The sequence below is a fragment of the Ptiloglossa arizonensis genome, chromosome 1 (assembly GCF_051014685.1).
Source record: "Ptiloglossa arizonensis isolate GNS036 chromosome 1, iyPtiAriz1_principal, whole genome shotgun sequence".
In the NCBI taxonomy this organism is placed as follows: domain Eukaryota; kingdom Metazoa; phylum Arthropoda; class Insecta; order Hymenoptera; family Colletidae; genus Ptiloglossa; species Ptiloglossa arizonensis.
In genome coordinates, this window is record NC_135048.1 from 10,683,477 (window position 1) to 10,706,967 (window position 23,491).

Sequence of the window (23,491 nt, forward strand, 5' to 3'; positions counted from 1 at the left end):
CCGGAACTACATATCCGATTTACTTCAAATTTTCTATAGATATTCTGCATAAAATATTCTACAATGTACCTTACGATTCTTTTAATATGTTAATTATTCAATTTTTTATAAACGTTTAAAGTCGTTTATTTGTTTTTTCTTCAAGCTTCGACCGTTTCTACAATTATTAAAATTTTCGAAAAATCGTACGCTATATTTTAGATAATAGTCTCTAATTTATGAATCGACAACATTTTTTTATTTCAAACTTCCCAGGTCTTGTCAACTGTGGCAGCCAACAAACAATGTTTCACCAGAAGAGGTTCTAGAAATAGGGAATAACTTCGCCATTTTGTACGATTTTCATTTTCGCAAAATTGTAAAATAAAGCTGAAAGTTATATTTATATTCTCTAAAAAAGACTACATTTCTCATTTAGTAACTACTTAAAAAAAAAAAAATTCGCAAAATTTACCCGCTCATTTTTTGACGTCTCAAAAGAGTGTCCCTCCTTAAGGGGCATATGATATCGTGAGTAATGCATTGGGTCGAAATGTTTGACCTAATACAACTCACAATTCCTTCCAGAACTGATCTCTCTTTCTCCTTAAAATACATTTGGCATACAATATTTTTATCCTCCTAACTACGTTTCCCTAATATAAAGGAATTAGTTATACTAAACTGGTCTATCTGTTATTCCCTTGACTCTTAGTTGGTTTCAAGCCTCCGATAGTTACAATTTAGATAGCTCGCTCAGTTTTGATTTGTTACGAGTGTACCAAAGCGTGCAGAAAAGTAACACAGAGATATAAATAAGTAGGATAAATAGGATAAGTCTTTTAGCCACAATTGATCGGCAAATCGATCCAAAAGATTTTCTTACGATAATAAGGTGTGAATAAACCGTACATAAAAATATTACAATTGATTACATTTGCGCAAAATTCTCGTGTAAAACACCGGTAGAATTCGAAACCTCGCATTGGAAATAATTTCTAAAAATAAATTGAACTGGTTGGACTCGTTGGTAAGTCTGATGCAACAAATCTTGCCTTAAATATCAATACTTTCAAATCTATTACCTTCTTCGTGTTTAGCTATTCCCAGTGACACGTTATTCGATATGGAACAATGAACCATCATTGATTTATTTCTTTTTCTCCATTCTTACGATATTAACTGTACTTTCCAAGCATCAAATTATTCCGTATTCACTTTTTTCTTTGTGTTTCGAAGATTGTTGTCTGTTTGCAGAAAATGGCAATTTACGAGCCCATTACACGAAGACCACGATCAGAGCCGGGGAAATTTTACGATTAATAGCAGTCTTCCAGGACACGAGGAAGTGCAGCACGGTCTCCTTCGGGATTTCTGGTAGCTCTTCAGAGAAGGATCAGTACGCACAATGCTTGGATCCACATGGTCGCGAGGTATTTGCACCGTTATCGGCGAGAGGCGAATTTTACGCCATTTGTCAGAACGGAAGCATCGACACCGGAAGCGACGAAGTGCTATACAAGGTGCACCACCTTGCGAAAAGACCGTTACCTCTAAGGGTAAATATTCCTCGTACATCGAACTTAATTATTGATTATATATGTAGAAATTGTCTAATATAATTGTCTAATAATAGTGGTGGTAAAATAAAGGTGAATAAAGCTCTAGGTTAAACGTGTATCGAATGAGGTCACAGTGGGAACAAAACATTAACAAAGCACACAAATAACAACTACGCTGACTACGCTATTATTATTTCACGCGACACGACACGCATTGACTATTCTCCTACAATGACTGATCTCGAACACTCTTCTCTCGCACCTTGTATTCTCATTCGTTCCCCTCCATTCGAATCAATTCCTTTCGTTGTCACGCATATTTTATTACTTTTGTAATTGAATAATGGGGTAAACGTGATAAAAATAATGATTAATCGATTAATCATCGTAGAGATTAATCGGTAATCAGAATTGAACAAAATGTAATCGAACTAGTGATTGATGGTTATATGAAACATAGTAGACAAACAGTCGATCGTTTAAAAAGAAAATACTTTTACGGAGTTGGAGTTGTAAAATATATCGTTTTGACACTATTGTTAAGATATGTCTAATTTAACTTATTTTAATTGTATATAAACAGTTATTAAAAATATTGTTCGAATAGATTTCGAAGAATTACGAAAAATTATTCGAATAAATAATTATTGTCCGATTAAATTACTCCGTTGAAAAAATTTTGTTCCGATAATTATCCTCGATAAATATACAGTTGAGTATTCGAATATCATTAACAATCACGTTCTTTTGGACTTCACCCGCCAAAAATGATTCAATTTTGTTGCCATCAGATTCGTTACTCTGTTGCTCGGATACATGAAAATGTGTTCTTTGTTTATTTTAATGTTGTACCTTGCGTAATAAACTTGTAACCTCACGTTTTAAACATAATAAAGTGCAAATCGGAACACTGAATGTAAAAATTATAATTTTCTCTATAAATGTGAAAGATAAATTTCTTTATTTATCGGCGTAAATATATAATGTACCGTTTATAATTATTCATAATTATATGGTACATTTTGAAGCACGAACCTTCACATAAACCGACATCACAATTTTCGCGAAAAAAATTTTATTTCTTTTCGTATGGGTTTTCCTGCATAGCCGAGAAGAGTGGGGAGAAATGCGAAGATCGAAAAGCTTCGAAATTCGAATTTATCAATGTTTATATATCAGTATATACAATAAGAAAGAGAGTCAAGAGATCTAGCAACATGCAAGACTTGAACGTTAAGGGATTAATTGAATATTTGAGTATTCGAATGTCATTAGCCGAATATTGTTATTAATATATTTATCGTAAATTTTCAAAAATATTATGAACTTGTAGAACTTAATGCATAGTCCACGTCACACTATTCGAATACTACAAATATCCAAATACTTTATCAGTGTACAAGATCTTCGAATAGTCAAATGTTCGAATAATACTCGAATAGACAAATGTTTAAATAGTGTTCGGCAAATACAAAAGAATTCGATAAGTAATGCCAATTTTAATCACAACTCACCGTCGTTGCTCATCACATTACTATTTGAAAATTCTCGTTTCTTAGGTTCGTTTAATAGCTGGTCCGCTTCCTGTACCCTTACCAAGAGAATACGGTGGTTTGATGCAGCTGGAAAGTTCGACACGGGGACCAATCGTTTTAGGATGTATCGTACCGGAAAGGCCAGTTCACAATCCCGAAATGCTTGAACTTGTAGTGACTGGAAGTGGCGCTCCGAGAGTGAGAAGAGCACGATTAGGTTATCCATCGGAGGCTAGGTTATTGGCATCGCCAAAAATGCAACGATTATTATCTGCTTGCAGGTAAATCATGTTCCTATCGGCATTGTTTTAAATTTATTTCATTGCTTTAATGCATTCACATGTATTTATTACGTTCATCATTTTCTGACTTTCAAACGTTCACTTTCGAAAACTACTCATGGAAAATCGATATACCACTCAATCGATATTCGCCGGAATCGAATGGAGAATCGTGCATTGTCACAATACAAGTACATACCTGAATATGAATATTAGTTTACTAATCCTTCTCAACTGACTCAGTGATTACGCGATACGATTAAAAATTTAATCGTCAAAATTAATCGCGATTAATGTAGTCGATTACTGAAAACAATCGCTCACGACGATCGATAATCGAATTAATCATTAATCGCTCACGAGGCCTACCGATTGGTTTAATTGTTCAATCGTTGTGAGCAATAACAATTATCTTAATTAAAATTCGTCCAACGTTATACATAAATTATCCATTCGATAATATATACTTTTTGTGTCAATATATCGCCACACATTCAGTAACGGGGCCATTAACTTATCCCATTCCTAGTTATTCGAGTATCATGATTCTAGATATGAATCGTTTAAGAATCGATAAATCAAAGAAATATCGATTTCATGCATACGTACATGCAATCGATAGCGAAGTACCTTATACGCGATCATTTATGTAAGATAATATACCGTACTGTGTCCCGTATTACCGCGATATTCGAAAGATGCAAAACATTTGAAAATAAATATTCTATGTGGCTTAACCTGTTCTTCCACTTCAGCCGGGCCGTCGGAGATCGTGCAACGGAACCAAGAGTGGCACCTTTAAAACTGCACCCGGTCGGTGAAAACCTCAAAGAAATGCATTTGAAGAAGATCAAACCGAAACCTGAAACGAAGCCAATCCTACAAAGTTTAAAAGATGGACTGGAACAATTGAAGAAAACCACCATTAGAGAAAAGAGTCAAACCAGACAAAACTCTCGGAATGGGTTCCTAGAACGAATTTCGAAGTTTACTCAGGGTGGTCGTAGCAGAAATCCTGCGAAGAAATCGGCTTCGTTTACGTTTGCGGTGAAACCAGAAATCGCAATAAGGTGTCAAGAGCGTTACTCCAGTCTGGAGCCAGAAACTACCTCTCATCCGAATCACTCGAACTCCTCCAAGCAACCTGTACAAAGATCGGTCTCTACGAGCGTTTTGGAAATGCCAATGAATGTCGAGCTGCAGCCCAATTATTCTCGAGTCAGAGACAGTCTTACACCAGTGCCATCCCTCCCAAAATTAACCAGGACCAAAGCTGATGATATTTACGCGGAGATCTGCGAGAACGCGGCTGCGCAGGTCCACAAGTGTCCCGGAAGTCACGTAATGGCCAGAATTAAAATCATCGTGAAAGGACGCGATTCGCCCGCGGATCTACCGAGTAAAATCAGTAACGATAGATATGCGAACTCGATGGTAACAAACGAGCGAATCGATTCGATAATCAGCACAGAGGACGAGGTTATATATAATACGATATTTTAAGCACAAAAAATTTTATAATTATAAGTTAACCGGCTGTGTTTGATGATTGAAAATCCGTTATTTTTTATTGGCACGCAGTTACGAATTAAATCTGTATTATATTATATAAAGAGCACCATAAAATTACATTTAGTATCGTAGGAACCGTAATAATTGCATGTACATACCTCTGCCATACGTACTAACGATTGCAATGAGATTGAATAGAATTATAAGAGTGAAAGGCTCAAGTTTTTTCAAAACAGAAGTTATGTAATATTTGTGAAAAAGTAAAACCGAATATAGATAATAAAATAGATATATAAAAATTTATTAAATATTTGTGTATTTTTCTTTATAATAGAAATGCAAGTTACGATTTCTTTATTTTTAATTTTTCTGATCTTTTGGAATTTTTGCCTGTAATGGGAATTCTTTTATTTTTAGATTTTTTACTTGTCTTCTTCCATTTCAAGGGAATTTCTTCAATGGCTTTTCTCATAACATCAACAGCTTTCTGATTATCTTCGATTAACCCAAATTCAATATTAGAATCAGGGTATTTTCCCGAAAATCCTTTTGGAAATAGTGGTTTTAATATGAGAGATGTCAACTGATACTTTTTTATTTTCAATTGATGTTTTAAATCTGCTGTTTCTTTCATTCCTAATTCTAATTCTCTGAAAAATAAAATTATTTTCGTTGCAAAAAAAAAAACAAATACTAACAAGTAATAAATATGAGTTTGCTGAATCTCACTCTTCATCTTCTTCCATCACTAAATCCATTTCCTCAACCGCTTTACGTAACCAACCCTTTTGTGAACTATCTCTACGACACTTTAATTCCAATTTATCAATTTCTCTAGCAATATCAACTCTTTCTTTGACTGCAATTAGCAACCTGTCTACTACAGGAAATACAGGTAAGTCTTCCGCTAAAATTAAAATAAGTTTTAATTAATTTTCCCCTCTGTATTATCAATTAGCATTATTATTATCGAATCTATGCACTTACTGCGATCGAGTGTTTTACACAATTTGGTATAGTTCAGTTTTTCAGACGGTTCCATCATAAGAACGGTTATTCCTTCTTTCTGTGCCCTTGCAGTTCTTCCACTTCTGTGCACATAACTCTGAAAAATAATTAAATGTGAAAAACTTGTATGTACTTGTAAGTAATTAAATTTGTCTATGCATACTTCAGTTGTTCTGGGAACTTGATAATGTATTACATGCTCAACATTTGGAATGTCCAAACCTCTTGCAGCTACATCTGTAGCTACTAATAATCCATTCTCATCTGTCTGGAATCTACAATTATTTCTGTTAACTGTGGAATTTTACTTATTCAGAAGCTTTTACCTTTCAAGATTTTTCAGTCTTTGTCTTTGTTGCATACTAGCATGCAAAGGTAATGGTTTGCAATCGAGTATTCCAAAAAGAGTGACTAAGCGTTTTACACATCCAATACTATTGCAGAATATAAGTGTCCTACCAGTATGCCTTTTTAAAAAATAGTAAAGATAATAATCTTTATGATCTATTGTACACACTATTCTACATTCTGTTAAACCACTGGTAGTACCTAGAGGAAAGAAATTTTCGTTCATTTTAAGTTATTCTACTAGTAACATACTCAATTAATTAATGTAAAAATACATAACCTGCTTCTTTTGTAATATCAACAATTTTTGGATTTTTTATTCCTACTAATTCTACAATTTTCTGTAATTTCTGACTAGCTGTTAGCTTGGATATCTTACTCTTAAGATATTTCTTTTTTTTTCTTTGTAAATACTCTGGAATATCGTGCACCATGGTTAATGTAGCAGAAAACACAAATGTCTGTCGTTTTTGTGACTTGCTTTTATGCATATTTATTTTTTCTAGTAGTTGTTGTAGTTCTTGGAAATGTCCTTTTTCCAACATTCTATCTGTCTCATCAATAGCCAAATACCTATTATGTATTGTAATATATGCATTTCATATTGATTCATGGTTTTTAATGCAAACAAGTTCAATTTTAATTCTGATAGCTTTAACATATCATTAATTTTCCACAACTTCAAATTTTAATATAAAAAGAAATTACTTAACAACACTTACTTAATAGAATCCACCTGATTAAGATGTGGATTACCTTGCTGTATTAATTCCCATAATCTACCAGGTGTAGCAATTACAATCTCAGGACCTTTACTCAATATTCTTTCTTGTTTAACTGCAGCCATTCCACCTAATACAACTGCTATCTAAATAATACAAATATTTAGCAATTAATGTTTGCATGGTAGTGTCGCTGTGCTTTATATCTCAAAATACTTACTTTAATATCAGTATATTTTGCAGCTTTAGTGAGATGATCTTTTATTTGGACAGCTAATTCACGAGTTGGTGTTAAGATTAACGCATATAGCGGCTTTTGTATATAATTCTGAGATTTGTTAATTTTTACATTATTGATTACACGTACACAACCAATATTTTTTCTTGTAGCACCAACGACCTCTTCACAATCAGATTCGGATAAACTATCATTACTTTCTACAGTTTTGCTTTCTGAACAAATCCAACCTTTGTTCTTAATGTTAATATTTGTATCTTTTATAGATGTATTTAATTCATTAGACTGTTTACTTTTTGATTCCAAAATTCCATTTATAATTGGAATTCCAAAAGCTAATGTCTTTCCACTACCTGTTTCAGCAGCACCTAATATATCTCTATGACCTAATATTGCTACTGGTAAGGTTAATGCCTGTATAGTAGTAGGCGAGTAAAACTGTTGATCTTTTAATGCTTTTATTATAATTGTGGGTACACCTAGCGTACCCCATGCTTGAATATCAATATCATATACATTACTTCCATCATCAGTATTTTTCTTACAAACTTGACTTTCATTGTTAGAACAAATATCTAAATCATCCTTTATAGGCTGATTTGCTATTGCTTTCTCATTACTTTTTCCTTTAAGTTTGTTTTTATTAAGCTTTCTAATCTTTGCTTTCTTTGATATTGGTTCATTATCATCATTTTCTTGCAATTTGTTTAAACTTTTACGCTTTGACAATACCTGTAAAGAATACATATATATTCTTCATACTGAACTTTCCACAATAATAAATCTTATTATCACTAATTTTAGACATTCTTTACCTTAATTTTTTCTCTTTTATTTTCTCCATCACAAATTACAATTTTTGTTTTATTATTTATTTTTTCTAATTTATAATCAGTTAATTCTTCTACGCCAATTAAACCATCAATAGCACCCAAAAATACAGAACCTTCTAATGTTAGTGGCTTCCATCTACTTATGTTACTTTGTTTCGTTTTAGACATCATTTTCATAATATTGGTAATACACGTTATAATTAATAATAAACAAACAAAACATTAAGAAACAATTATTTCAAACATCATAACCTTATTCAGTCAACAATAAAACATGTGGCATAGTCGCTGTTCCACACCGGCAAACGTGAAATATTTATCCAGTGATGCCAAAAGGACCATTGTGGATATCACTGCTTCATCATATTGAATAGATGTCTATAGTCCATCCAAAGAGACGAGATACCAATGTTTACATTAACGCCTGCGTGATTAGTCTATAACTATTGGTTTATTTTCCTGAGCTTCGGGAACAGTTCTCACTCAGTTAGAGAGAATTTTTTTCTCTGGTCAGAATAAACCGAACGGTGTAAAAGAACTTTCGGAATTCACACTGCATGTCTTCTTTCGAATCGCTTGACTCAATTCGAACCGTTCGATTTCCTTCAAGTTACTCGGTTTATTCGAATGGTTCGATTTTTTTTAAACAAACCGAACATTATTCGGTTGATAGTAGTGCTCGTAGTAGTAGAAGTAGTAGTAGTGATAAAATATTCCTTTATTATCCTATATTTGTCTTATATTTCTGTAAGAAGTCATTGTTCGAAAACATAGTTTATTTATTATGTATACTGTTGATTATACAAGTCATTTAATTGTAAGTCAAATAATTTAAATTACAAAAAAATAACAATAAAGTTTAGAAAAAATGTTCTACGTAATCATTTGGTCCGAGTATTGTGAAATTAACTCTGATCTGATCACGCACTCATTGCGTGGAATCATCGTATTCGGTATCTCGTCCGTTAGACGAACTATAGGCACGTTTTGATTTCTAATTGGTAGAATACTCGTGCATACGTAAATGCAAAACTGATTGATACACTCAACCTAAAGGGGAGAATGTGAACAAAACCACATGACTACGAAACATTTACATTGATCTACTGCATCTGTGACCAAGAATGTATCATAGACAATCACGAAAATAATAACACGGAAAGATTCGATAAAAAGTTAAAAAAATAAATGGCAGAACTTCCATTACAAAATTATTATAAATATTTGAACCTTCAAAAGGAAATTTACTATTATAGATATATAGTGACTTACATAAATGTACTGCATCTGTATATCTATTCAAAGCATAGCACCCTATTATTTGGTACTATGGAGTTCTTTTTTACTTACATGGAAGTAGAAAAAATTTACGTATTACACTGTTATACTTAGTTTAAGAAAATTGTTCAAGCGGTCAAAAAAATTCTAAATCTCCAAAGAGAAAATCATAAGGTCTAACTCAATCAAAATCCCGTCTCCTTCGGATAGGAGACTTGGTAGCGCCGAATTTAGTGATTTTTGCTAGCCGAACAAAAATCATTTGACTAGTTATCTATACGCAGTTAAAAGTGCTACAATGAAAAATGCAACATATTTCAAATTCCGATTGGTAGAATATATTTGACTATGCATATTCTACCAATCAAAAGTCGAAATACCCAACGCCTTTTGTTGCACCTATGCAATATTGCAGCTTGTCCAACTGTACACATACGATACGCACATGGATCATATAGATTCTTTAATTTTAAATTAACACGTTACGATTGATGTTACTGGTAGAGGTTAACTGTGTACAATACAAAAGTGTGCATTCTAGGTTGTAAAAGTTTCAAATGCACTATCTTAAATATAACATATTTTAAATAAATGTAATTAATATCTGAAATGGTAATTAATGTCAAATAAGTGATGTGTTCTGTTGAGTTTTTATTGACTTAAGTTTTCGTTTCCATAACAAAACATTATTTACAAAATGATTAAAAAAACTTGATAGAGAAAATGGTATTTCTCTAATAATAATGTTATACGAAATGCACATTTTAAAGATAAAGATATGTACAAGAAGTTGGTGCAGTGCAATAATTTAAAATAAATTTTTTTAACTTCCAACTTTATACAAGCAAGTACGCAACAGGAGGTTAGTAATTTAAACATTAAAAAAGATGCAAGTGAAGATAGTAATCCTTTAATGATGCAGCCTCCTACTGTAATCTCTAAATCAAAAAATCAGTCTACAAATGATTTAGGAATTAGAAAACTAATTCCTGTAACTCAAAGTCAATTTAATAAAGCTTTATCAAAATTTAATACTAGTAAAACAATAAATTCAAATTCTAACAAAGTAGTACCAATGATTAAAGCTATAAATACAAATACAATACAAAAAGTTTCAGACATCAAAATCACAACAAAAGTTCCAGTTTTAAAAATTACTATAAATAAAAAATATAATAGGCCTTCTATGTCAAACTTAGATAAAAGTAAGCATGTATCAAATGTTACCAATAATATTGATGTTTATAAAACAACAAAATGTTATACCTATAACAAAGTAAAAACTAATCTAAAAAATTGTGTACAAAATATTGCTGTCTCTCCAAAACCAGTTATAATAAATTTAGTACCTGTTGTATTTGATAAATCTATCAAATGTGAAGATATAACAATGGAAACAAAAAATGCTTGTACTACATCTAAAATTGCATATACTAGAAAAGGAGACTTATCAAGAGATAATTCGTATGTATTATTACAGATGATAATAATAATATAATAATAATTAATATGATTTCTGTGTTTTGAATAAGTTGAATATTTTAAATTAATATATTTTAATATAATTAAATATATGAAACTTTGTAGTGTTAAAAGTAAAATTTTTCTAGGCGTAATCAAACATCAGCAGAAAGAATAAGATATTTGTACACAAAAGCACAAAGAGATTGTGATGTATTAAGAATACGTTTAAAAGCATTAAGAGAGAGACATAAACAGGAGAAAGAAGAAATAAAAAAGTTACAAACGCATTTAGATAATCATTATAAAAATGTCATAAAAGAATCTCAAAATGAAATTGCTACAAGTAATTTAAAAAGAAAGAAATTATTTGTGTCTTTGGAAGATCCAGAAGAAAAAGATGAGTATGAAAAATTGCTTAGAGAAGTTAGGAAAATTAAGCAAGACATACTAAATCCAAAGTATCCTGTCACAGCATCAAATAAAAAATTAGAACAAATAGATATATTTAATCATAATAAAAATGAAGAAGTAAGTACTGAAATTTACAACAATGGTATTGAAACTAACAAAGGGTTATATAAAAAATCACATTCTGATGTTGAATCTGTTGATATTAAATTAACAAGTTCTGAAAAAGATGTAGAGCCACTTTTTAAAGATACATGATACTTCAATCAATAAACAAAGTATTGAAAGTACTAAAAATTTAGTATACAATTTGTATCCTCTTGTATCATTTTTAGTGGTCTTGATCTATGACTACTATACAAAATGATAAACAATGTGAAATTTGTTTAATTATTTTATGTAAATGTTGAAAAAAAGTTTACTATCATTGAAAATAAATTGTAAGATTTAATTTGTTCTTATGATACTACTGTATTTTTTTCTTTTAATAATAATTAACCATAGTAATAATAAAATATTTTTTATTTTGTAATAAAAAGTGTTAAAAAACTAATAAATTAGTAAAAATATAAACATTAACTTTCTTGCATTGTTTGAAATTTTAGTAAATACATGTCAGAAACAAAAAAGATATTAACTTAAAAAACTATTTTTTTTTATTTACAATATTTTAATATACAATGACATGTAGTGAAATAAATAAAAAAAAATTTACAGTTACCTATTCTGATTTACACTATCACTTGAACTATTTGCAATAATCTTAATATTTTGATTTAATATTGCAGTTTTTTCTTGTAAATCATTGAGTACAGTTGTTTGCTCTGCAGAATCATGTAATTCAGACACTTTTGTTTTTTCCAATTGTACAATAGTTGCATCTACTCCTGTATTTTCAGGTATTAAGGATGCTTCATTAGAAGCTTTTTGCAATATTAATGATTGCATATTAGAGGTAGATAATGAGGAAACGATAGAATCTTTCCCATTTTTTGGAATTGGTAACAAAAGAGTCAGAGGTTCTAAAATACTATTTCTATTTAAATATGTAATTCCCTGTAATAATAGTAATTAATATATTTATGTATTTCTGTATTACTAAATAATATTTACAATTTAACGAAAAAGTACTTGTAATTTCCCATGAAAAAAGTTTCTCGAGTTTAATATGGTACATTTTATTAACTATCTTTACATACCTCTACTTGTAGTAAATTCTCTGAGATGCCTAAATGAATTGCAATTTGACTTGGTGGGAAAATAGCATGAATACAGTACTGTATATAAGGAATTAATTGTTCGCTCAAACATTCTGTAAATTTTAGCATGTTTTCTCTTTCTGTAGCTGCAAAAGCCTAAAAATAAGTATATTAAATCAAACATACAATTGTATAATTAAAGAATTAAGATATTATAGTTATAAAATAAAACTACATACTTGTTGTTCTTGTTTGTAAAAAATCAATATAGATTTTGCTACATTGTATAAAGACTCTTCTAAAATGATTGTACAGAAAACTGATAGTGCTACTGGGGGACAAAGTCGTATTTCATTGAAAGCAGATATAAGACCATTACAGTATTCAGCTAAAGGATAAAATTCCACTAATTGTTCTGGTGGATGCTCCTACAAAAAATAATTTTATACAAATTTGGAAAAAATATATATACAACGAATAATAACGTATAAAAAGAAAACATATTTTATTCAACAAAAGTAAATAAGTAATGAAGCCAATTACTTACAGATTTAACAGTAGTACTCATTTTTATATTAGTTTTATATATTTTATTAATTAGTGTAAATGATTCCATGTCTTTTTCAAACTTCTTTGTTGTTTTACGAATACTGAACTCAAATTTTTCACCAATCATATGTACAAATATATCAGACATTCGTCCAGTAAAATCAGCACCCACTCTACCAAATGATAAACCAAAATATGTACATTGGCCCAAAATAGAATCTATAGATGTTACACCAGGTAAATCTTGTTCTAAAGTCATTAGAAACTGAGAAATCTAAAAAGAAAGATTGATTAAATTATGTTAACAATATATAATAGAATAAAACGTGAATAGTCTATGTACCTTTTCCTCAAGCCAATGATAAAATATAGCAGACTCATTTACAGTTGGGTCTCTTCCAAGTATTATGAGCTCATCGTCATTAAACATAGCTCTATATTGTGTTATTATGTTAAACAAATGTATCCTTGATAACTCAATTGTTTTTGTAATATGGAGATTAGCTAATAAAAACAAACATTCAATATTACTAAATTATACATGTAACAATTAATAGTAACAAATTAACTTACGATCATCTTTGGGTATAGCATTTAAAAGACTTTGAAGCCAACTGTCTCGTGCTTGAAGAAATTTAATACGTAATTCTGGTTCTGTGAATGCATCCATTGATCGTAATAATCCAACAAGTTGTAAACATCTTGGAAGTGGTAGATCTCCTCTTAATGACCCAACAACTTGTCCTACCATGCCTGACCAACTACTTTCAATTTCTGCCACTATGGACTATATTGTTAATGAACAAAATGAAATATGTTTTTTGTCATAAACTTTTTTATATCATATCATACCGATATAATTGGAATGTCTCCATGTTTGGTTCCTAATTGACGTGCATATTGAGATAATTCTAATGCCTCATTATATTGATTGCTCCTTAAACAAGATTCCATTAATTGAGGCATTTCAAGTACTTCCAGCAATTCTGCATTCCTTGTTAATGTTAAACTATTTACTCTCCTATGTGCATTTATATTTTTTGAAGCATCACAGAATAATTGGCACTTGTCTACGAACTTGGGAATCTTTTGTACAAGTCCATCAAGCCAACTTTCAGTTTGATTAAACTTGAAATTATACAATATATAATTAGTAAATATATTTTTAATACTATTGAAATTACTAAAATTTATTTTATTGTTACTTGTTTAAATATTTCTCTGGAACTTTCTGCTGTTTGAATGAACGTTTTATAATTTGTAAATACTAATTCTTGTGTTGTTTGCAATACTGATGTTTTCTCATCATTTAGATGATCAGGTTCTTTACCTAACGAATGTAAACATTTTTTAAATAAAATATATTTTGAACAAAACAAGTTTCTTTGAATGTTGAAAATTAACTTACTAAGTTGATCAACGTCGTAACCACCAAGTTTTGATAAGTACTGATAAAACTCAGGGTTTTCTTTCCATGATTCTATACAAAAATTCGTAGTAAGTGAACATTTTAAATTAAAAATTAAATTAAAAAATTGTGCTAATATTAAACACTAACTATACAATAACTGATCAATTTTTAATTATAAACTGTATAAACATAAGTTACCTCGTATACCATCCGGAAATATAAGATTTATAACATTCTCAGTTTCGATATCCATTTTTTATTTAAACAACACATTTATATTTTCTTCTGCAATGTTTATCGTCTTTATATATTGCATGTCATACATGCAGGTGCATACACGTCTACAATATACTTTTCGATCTTAACAGAATGCATTGTAACTAGAATAGCGGTACTGTCGGTAAAAAAAAAACTGTCCATATTTAGCATAAATGCAATGAAAAGCGCTAGATACGTTCCCATTTCCAATTGGTAAGAAGGCAATTTTGTAACTAAACTTTTAAAAAATTTGAAGTCTTCTTGTAATAGAATTAGGTTTGAATTTAATAATTTTTTTGTTTACTATGTCAGTAAAAAAAACATTTCTTGTAAAATTCTTGTAAAATGTCAATAGATTCTTGGTCAAAGACCCAAGGAACCAATGAAATTCACTTACCGTAAGCTCTTCACTTCGAAACTCGCGATATTTTATCTGACCACTTTATAGTGAACAGAGATTTGTATATTAGCGTTTCCCAATATCTTTAGTAATCAGGAATGAATCGAGAACTGAAAAGGTTTTCAGAAATTATACTTTCTGGGCTCTATAAAAGAATTTGCACCCATATCTCATCATAATAATAGTAATAATAAATAGGGTGAAATAATAATTATTACATGCACACAAATTAACACTCTTCCTTTTATTTAATTAATTTTTAGTCTCCTGTAGGAAAACTTTAAGGCATTTAAAAATTGCAAAGTCAATATCTGCTAAAATATTATGTTACCATAAAATATTATACCATTTGATTTTTCCGTTTATTTTTTATAAATTCTACAAATTACAATCGAAACAACCAAAGTTACTTCTATTTTAATTATTGAAATTGTCATATTAATCTTACTTTGTGGCTCCACACACTAAAGGGCTCCGGCGCATACGGGTTCACCGATTCACCTATATGTTAAAACATCCCTGTAGTTTACATATAATTTGTGTATTTGAATACGGATATTAGATGCAAGTTGTTTGATATAATATTAGTTTGAAGTAATTGGTAATAAGTAAATTTATTTTTATTTAAAATTTTAACATAAATTATTTTACTATTTAATGTAATACAAAATGGCGTTAAATATTATTAAACAGGTAAATTGCTTTTTTTTTGGTAAGAATAAGAGTGTGTAAATGTACCGACAGATAAAAGTATATATTACTATTGTTGTTTACCAAAAAAATAATGTAATCAAATTGTACATTTAGGTTACAACGTGCTGCCATCGTTCAATAGTTAACAGAACATTGAGGTTTTACAGTATATATGAGCCTCCTTATTTAAAGGTTATTTAAGTTTTATAAGTGTTATACGTGAGGTACGTATTTATATTGTGTATTACTATATTAAAGCATTTATATATTGTAGCAAAAACTAAAAGGGCCACCAGAGTATTCTACATTAACTATACAGATTAAAGGATATGTATTTCCTATACTTGAATCATATCAATCTTATATTTATAAAATTGCAAACTTATTGGATGTTAATGTTACCGATAGGTAGTAATATATTCATATTTTTGTCTAAATTTAATATTTTACTATTTAATAATATCTGCTTTTATGACTTTATAGTTTTGCTTTCCCTCATCGAGAATATAATATAAAGAAATTTAAAAAATCAAGTGAAATAAAAGATTGTGAATACCAACTTAGAATGTATGAAAGAGACATGCTCGTATCAAATGTATCATCTATAAAATGTCCTATTTTAATTAGAATATTAGAAGCAACTTTACCTGAAGGAGTTCATTTACATGTATATACATATAATCCAGAAGAAGAAAAGAAACGTTATATACCTGATATGCAATTACATACTTTGAAATCTCAATTAGGTGATTTAGAGGAAAAAAAGCATAATTAAATATTACTGATGTATGTAATAGTAGACAAATCATTTAGTAATACAACTGTAAAACAATGTATAAAAATTATGTACAATTTAGGTGTATACATGTTCTTATAAAACAATTTAAATGTATGTAAATACAGTCTCATATTCATCTTCTATTAATATAGAATCCTTTTTCTATTTATAAAAGTCCAAAGTGTACAACTTTTATTTTAGAGCCTTCTTCTGATTTTGAAGATTCTTTTACTTTGTCATTAATATCATCTTCTGTAAAACATAACATTTAAACATTATACGTCTGAAAACTAATTTACTTGCTGAATTTTATTACATACTTGATAATGGTTGAAAATCCTTGAGATAATCTTCATTACCAAGACACAATGGAAGGCTTTCAGCTAATTCGCGTTTTGGATCAGTCAAGTGTACTTGGGTGATTGTAGAACGTTTTTGTTTATGTAATGATTGACCCTGTAAGGAAATACTCAATAAATGAAAATCATAACTAATAAATACAACTATATTTATTATTTAATGTAGATTCTAATATTACTTTTATTTTAATGCTTTACAGAAATGCAAATATACTTACTGTATCAGGTACAAATATGTGTGTTACTGTATCTGAAAATTTGACCTTTGGTTTTTCACTTGATGTTAATGTTGTGTCCGTAAAGGTAGAAAATGGAGAACAGGATATAGAATTAGAAGTTGGGATAGATATAACAGGTAGTGGTGGTATATTCGAAGATGCCTTAGCTTCCTTATTAACAATATTTGTACTATTTTGTGATAATAATTTTGAATGTCTATTATCAAATCTGTTCTGCACACTATATATAGAAGGAAACTGTGAAGTACCAAGTTTCATACTATTAGTAGAGGAATGTATATTAATATTATCACAACTTCCATGAAATGAAATGTAATCGAGATCATAATTAAGTCTATATCTAGAAGGTTTAATATTACTATATTTATGATGAACTTGTAGAATATTAGACGTAGAGTTTTGTCTTTGTAATACATGTGATGCAACATTTCTCGTTCTAATAGATGAAAATTTTTTAATAGATTCATCAATATCTGCCAACCCAGATGTACTTCTGGATAAAGGTAGATTTTTTCTTGGTAGGTTTTGAAAGTAATTTGTGAACGAATTTGTTAAAGAAGGTGGTGGTGGTGGGATATTGACTTCCCCTATTTTTTTACCTACAGTAGATTGTTGCAACTTGATACCATCATGATTATCATCATTATTAATACTTTTTGAAATGCTATTACGAGAATCCTGTACTTGATTTTCAAGAAAATTAAATGAAGTCGACATTAGATTACTATGACTGCTATGAAGACTGGATGTTAATTTGTTTACTGTAGTAGGATCAGGAAGTGGTTTAGATGTGAAATCATTCACTGCAACAGATGATTTTATATTTCTTAGAGACGATGAAGTTATGGTAGAATCAGCTTTGCTAGTTAATATATTAGTAAAAGAACTATTGTATGGATTTGCAATATTTGTGCCAAGTGTACTAAAGGATGTTGACATGATATTGCTATCTACGTTATCTAATGAAGATCGTAACAAGTCAGAAGGGACATCTAATGTTTCATATGTTGGATTGTTAAAAGGAGTTGACATAAAGCTATTCTCTTGTGCTAAATTAGTTGTTACTGTACTATCAGATGTATTATCAAGAGAATATTGTATTTCACCAAGTACAGCTTTGTTCAATGTGATACCTACGGAATTTTCGGTAAATCGATTAGATACTACAGCTTTTCGTTTATTCATAGACAAACTTCCAAAAGAAGTTGTCATTAAGTCATCAGAAATGTTGTTAAAAGTTTGAGAATTATTGGTAGAAGTTACTGTTGTTGTTGGTGTTGGATTTGTATGAGTTTTATACAATGGTTTGTTAAATGATGTCGATGCAAAAAAAGTATTTAAAAGTGAAAGATGTGATGAATGATTAAAAGAAGTTGTTGTAAGTGTACTGCTGGGTATATTAAAAGATGTTGACACTAAATTACAATCAGTTTTTTCAGTAGATGAAATATCTGTAAATGATGTAGGTAACAGGCTTTTGTTAAGGTGATGAGGATCAAGAATTGGTAATGGTGGAATTTGACTATTAGATTCTTTTCTATAACTATGAGTTTTAGAATGTTTTATATCAGTTTGATTTTCTTTAGAGGAATTTTCACTTTCATCACTGAAAGATTCTTCTCCTTTATCACTTGTTGAATCAGAGCACAATGAACACGATGCTCTAGAACACGTCGAATCTGAAAATTTTGTGTTATAGTATTTTTCAGAAAACAAAATGTTGTAAATTATTAATTCTTACGTGAACTATTACAACTGTTTGATCTACTCAGTATACGTTCAGCATTTTCTTTTGCTGCAGTTGCCATTGCCATATCATTTACAACTAATGCATAAAAGTGTATATCCATAAAAAGATCATGATCATTTAGATCTATAGCAAGTCTAAAGGCTTTTTCAAACATCTGATACCTACATTATTTAAAATTAATATTTTTCAGAAAATAAATATTTTTTAGAAGCAGAAATATGTAATACCTTAATAAATGATGAAAAAATCTTCTTGTTAAATCTCTTATTTCATCTCCGTATTCTTCTTCAATAGTTTGACTTATTGGTTTAATTGGAACATGGAAACTACCTAATGCGTTTTGTATAAAATCTAGAAAATTAAATTATTTGTATTATCAACAGAATATTAATTAAAATACAAAATTGAATCTTACTTTCACGTTCTGGTGTCAATGGTAGTCTAAATAAATAATTCAAAATTTGATTTAATGAATGCATACATGCACGAGGATGTGTATCCCAATTCATAGATAACAATAACGAAGTTGCTTGTTCAACTTGATATAAAGACAAATATCTTTTGACTAATATGTCACCAGAGAGAGAATCCCCTTCCAAAACTTTTATAACACCTATAGGGCCTCTATTAATATATTACATTGATATTACTGATTTTTTAATATTTATTTATTGTATAAATAAACTTGATATAGCATTACCGTTGAAAAATTAATAATAATAGAGAATTTCCATGATTGTGCAAATCAATGTAACAATTCAAATCACTCTTTTTATTCCATTCCATACGTAATAATGCTGGTTGAGTTCTGTAATTAAATTTCATATTTTATACATATAGTACTAAATTTATTATTCCTACATTGATAAGAAAATAAATATAGGGCAATACCTGAAGTATGATGACAAATCGAGAATATTGGCAGGTGTTACTTCTTCACTTAGTGTCTGACTTTTAATACATGATAGAGAAATGTCAAAATGTTGGAATTGACCTTTGTCATTCCCAATGATAAATATTATTCCATCACTGTGCCATGATGCTAATGTAGGTATCTTAAAAATGTACATATTCCTTTATGTATTTTCAGAAGCAGTTGCTTTTGTTGTAGTTTTCATGCATACATATTTTACTTACAAAACCTGCTTTTACACTAGTAGTGGTGGCTCTGATTTGATCATAAATGATTACAGAACCATCTATGCAACATAATAACAACAATTCCTGATTAGGTGAGAATTTTACACAACTTGTATGGGTAGGCAAAGGCACAGAGATTACTGCTATTCTTTGTAGTTTATCTTGTTGGGAAATTTCATACGTTCGCCACTCTATAGTCACCTCGCCCTATGTCATACTTATGATGTAAAATGTTCAATCGTAAAATTAATACTATACGAATGATATAATACTAAATGATGCATAACTATTACCTTTCTTGATACTTTTTGTTCTACAGAATGAATAATATTATCATGACATGCATCAAATATTATACACAAGGGATCAAACTCACTACGTATATAACAAATTAATTCTAATTTTACTCTGAAAAAAGAAATAAATTGTACTCAAATACTTTCACTATACGAAGCAGAAATTAATGCTTTTATTGAATATTTGAACTAAAATATTAAATTTAAACAGCTCATAGAGTTTCAGAAAAGGAATTTTATACCCTATTAGACGATAAAGATGTATATTTGCACGGTCATGCTCTTTAACAGCAGGACTCCATGGATAAACTTCATTCATTGTGGATTTCCACCAAATTAATATCTACAATGTTTAAAACTTTATTATAAACTTTCAAAGATATTCTTAATAAACACTGTAATTTAAGGAAAATGAGAAACTTTAATTCGAGAAGAAATAATATTATTTTAAGGAATTTATAAATACATTAATATATTTACCAAGTCATCACATTTATTAGTTTGTATTTTTTTATCCAACCTGCGGCCATTAGGACCGAATAGATCAATCGTAGATAATTTTGGTTCAAGTTTATTAATTTTATCAAGGGTATGTCTTTTTGATCTTGTAAAATGTACAAGACTTACTTGATTATCATTGTAGATGCAAAGTATATAATTTTTAGTAATTATCACTATAAATGAAAGTGAACAAATATTAAAAAATTGTTCAACATATAAACATAAATCAGATAAAAATACATTGGTATTTACCATCTGATATATGTTCTGAAAGTTTTCCTACAAGATATTTATCAAAAGTTATTTTATATATATCCCCAGTAGCAATGTTGACCTGTATTTGGATTAATAGAGCATTATTTAACATCAACTGAAGAACACAATCTTCATACCACTGACAATATATAATTGAATTATCCTTTAATTGATCCTATAAAATTAATTCAAGATAGAATATATAAACATTTTTAATTCTGGTCAGTGCTTTATTGTAATTTTACCTCCAAATATTTGATAGAATCTTTTAACTTATTTCCTTTTTTATTAGTTGGTACATATATCATACCACGTTTCTGACAATACGATCTTTTCCCCTCCTCATGTAAACTATCAATGCGTTTATCATGATATCTGTGACAATAGTATATTATATAAATAGAACTTTATGTTATTAAAATTATCACAATGTTTTAGAATGAAAATATTGAATATTGTTCAATTTTATTGATATGTACAATCATTTACATAATTTATAATGTATATAAATTTATATTATCATTCTTACCGAAATGCACCAAAATCTGTACTCTTTATATTAATGTTGTCATCAAAACTCCATAAGTTTACTTCACCAAATAATGTAAACATTATAAAACATCAACTACTCCAATAGCATTGAATTCTGAACATCAAACTGTATATAAACAAACTTTCGTTAGACTCAAAAAGGTTATATCGTACAACATTAGAAAAGACTGTGGTCGTATGTAAATTAAATATGAACGGTAAACACAAAAAACACCACAATAGGTATTTAAATATACAATAATCAAGACTTGTTTTTCAGCATTTTGTTACAGTGTACTGTATTACCGATGTCATTTCGATTGCTATTACAGAAACAGAAACGAGATATAATGTAGATTTTGCAGTCAATACATTTTCGTATCATATTGATCGAGAAGTCGTGACTCACAATTCGTGAATTCTTTTACTATTTCGGTGTCACATTCAACATTATTGATCTAGAACGGAAAAATGTTACAATGCTATAAGCAGTAAGAATTAAAACTAAGTATGCTGACAATTACTTATTTAAAAATGTTTAAAATTTGAATTGATCTGAATCTGATAGATACGCTAAAGATCTATATCGGACTTTGCGCGGGAATCAAACAGACAGGGTTTTTTTCTTCGGTTGTTACAGAATAACTTTTAAAATTGGTAGGACGAATAAAAACAGCCTACCTTATATACTTTACATACCACACAATCAACTTACATTTATGATAACCTATAAGAGGAACATCGCACACAATTGATTAATGATTGTATTGTAATACATAATACTAATTGCCCAAGTCTCACCATGTAGAGGTTGCTATATATACACACTTATCCGTTTTCTTTTAGTGAGAAACTTTCCTAAAAACACCATCGACCTCTTGAGGTGGAGTTAAAGGTAGTGAGGGATTCCCCACACTCAGAAATATCTGGTGCAGAATTTACTACTAAAACTCCGCGGTAGCCAGCTTTGCTCAATTTGAGAGGGTACCGGAAACTGCCATTATCATTATAACCGCCTTTGTTAATTCTTCGAATAGCAGTATCAACAATAGCAGTGTAATACAATCATTAATTATATAGAAAATTAGATTAGCAAATTAGCCACAACCTTTTACGTATTTGTTTTTCATAAGTTTGATTGTAGCATATCTTCAATATCATATGTAATTATCGATGTTATAGATATTTATATCTATTTGTTAAAAATATCTCTTATTTACACATTGATGACTGCATGCTTCCATTGCATACGTCCCGCACATTATTCGAAATAATGAATGCATGAATACTTTGAAAATGGTGTTAGTATAAGGTTATTAACATAAAATATTACACATAAAAAATTGTTGAATATTTTATCAAAAAGTTATAATGTTAATAATGTGTTTTAGTGTGGTATACTTCAAAATTTTTTCCCTTATGGAATGGTACTATACAAAATTTACACATCTAACATATTTTGCTCCTCTTATTGTTTGCACTATATACACAGCATTTCTCCAAAATATGAAACTTCATGTCAGACAATCGATCATGTGAATTACCATAAGAAGCACGTCTTGTTGGTGATACAATAACATAATAGCGACAAAATAAGCCTATATAGGGACCATTCTACACATAACTTGAACGAAGAAACATGCAGTAGTATATCTAAAAGATGTTGGTCTTCTACCACCAATTCAAAATCGAAAGACGTGTCCAGTTTTCAACACTTCAAAATAAATGTAAAATTATGAATGTGTATAAAAAAATACTAAAATATGTAAATCGGATACATAATCAGTAGTGCCAACTAGTTACACCAAGAAGAACTATTTCTCTACAAAATTGAGATTTCAAATCAGTTCAGGTCTTGTACCGTTAGATGGCCACATTATTTAACTCGTACTTTCTTATTTATTAAACATGTTTCCCATCTCCATTAAAAAGCCCCTAAAATAAAAAAATAGTCACTTTTAAAC

General features: G+C 29.6%; 5 protein-coding genes across 12 annotated transcripts in view; 2 read left to right on the plus strand and 3 right to left on the minus strand.

Moving 5' to 3' along the window:
- LOC143147360 (uncharacterized) overlaps positions 1–5,190 on the plus strand; it is a 34,643-nt gene extending 29,453 nt beyond the window's left edge. Inside the window, exons 4-6 of the mRNA XM_076312556.1 lie at positions 1,237–1,538; positions 3,101–3,357; positions 4,113–5,190. Of these exons, the coding sequence (XP_076168671.1) occupies positions 1,237–1,538; positions 3,101–3,357; positions 4,113–4,860 (1,307 nt within the window). The 3' untranslated portion in view covers positions 4,861–5,190. The remainder of the gene's footprint in view (positions 1–1,236; positions 1,539–3,100; positions 3,358–4,112) is intronic.
- On the minus strand, positions 4,870–8,864 carry LOC143147356 (ATP-dependent RNA helicase DDX24). Its single transcript, XM_076312541.1, has 9 exons — positions 8,001–8,864; positions 7,168–7,917; positions 6,948–7,093; positions 6,506–6,798; positions 6,204–6,426; positions 6,041–6,152; positions 5,857–5,974; positions 5,599–5,776; positions 4,870–5,519 (listed from the first exon to the last, which is right to left on the minus strand). Exons 1-9 carry the CDS (start codon positions 8,193–8,195, stop codon positions 5,213–5,215), a joined length of 2,322 nt encoding a protein of 773 aa, XP_076168656.1. The 5' UTR covers positions 8,196–8,864; the 3' UTR covers positions 4,870–5,212.
- A 944-nt stretch (positions 8,865–9,808) lies between these two features.
- Positions 9,809–16,988, plus strand: Mrpl48 (mitochondrial ribosomal protein L48). Of its 2 annotated transcripts, XM_076314240.1 has the most exons (6): positions 9,809–10,158; positions 10,409–10,760; positions 10,907–11,288; positions 15,793–15,870; positions 15,953–16,086; positions 16,162–16,988. In XM_076314240.1, exons 2-6 carry the CDS (start codon positions 10,483–10,485, stop codon positions 16,451–16,453), a joined length of 1,164 nt encoding a protein of 387 aa, XP_076170355.1. In that variant the 5' UTR covers positions 9,809–10,158; positions 10,409–10,482; the 3' UTR covers positions 16,454–16,988. The 2 variants fall into 2 exon arrangements, with proteins under 2 accessions (XP_076170355.1, XP_076170346.1); XM_076314231.1 differs by having other exon boundaries at positions 9,809–10,760.
- On the minus strand, positions 11,807–14,686 carry Cog8 (conserved oligomeric Golgi complex subunit 8). Its single transcript, XM_076304110.1, has 10 exons — positions 14,526–14,686; positions 14,325–14,396; positions 14,122–14,246; positions 13,769–14,044; positions 13,490–13,703; positions 13,260–13,420; positions 12,915–13,190; positions 12,607–12,795; positions 12,368–12,523; positions 11,807–12,224 (listed from the first exon to the last, which is right to left on the minus strand). The coding sequence occupies exons 1-10, from the start codon at positions 14,578–14,580 to the stop codon at positions 11,886–11,888; spliced, it is 1,863 nt and encodes a 620-aa protein (XP_076160225.1). The 5' UTR covers positions 14,581–14,686; the 3' UTR covers positions 11,807–11,885.
- On the minus strand, positions 16,456–23,344 carry Frtz (WD repeat-containing and planar cell polarity effector protein fritz). Of its 7 annotated transcripts, none has more exons than XM_076314218.1 (16): positions 23,072–23,344; positions 21,526–21,654; positions 21,242–21,371; positions 20,994–21,171; positions 20,721–20,914; positions 20,483–20,583; positions 20,238–20,352; positions 19,942–20,151; positions 19,696–19,859; positions 19,505–19,612; positions 19,220–19,428; positions 19,032–19,155; positions 18,796–18,965; positions 17,034–18,733; positions 16,777–16,912; positions 16,456–16,708 (listed from the first exon to the last, which is right to left on the minus strand). In XM_076314218.1, the coding sequence occupies exons 2-16, from the start codon at positions 21,606–21,608 to the stop codon at positions 16,623–16,625; spliced, it is 3,708 nt and encodes a 1,235-aa protein (XP_076170333.1). In that variant the 5' UTR covers positions 21,609–21,654; positions 23,072–23,344; the 3' UTR covers positions 16,456–16,622. The 7 variants fall into 7 exon arrangements, with proteins under 7 accessions (XP_076170333.1, XP_076170326.1, XP_076170295.1 ...); XM_076314211.1 differs by having other exon boundaries at positions 22,329–23,344; XM_076314180.1 differs by having other exon boundaries at positions 21,526–21,985; positions 22,329–23,344.
- Between the last annotated feature and the right edge of the window lie 147 nt (positions 23,345–23,491).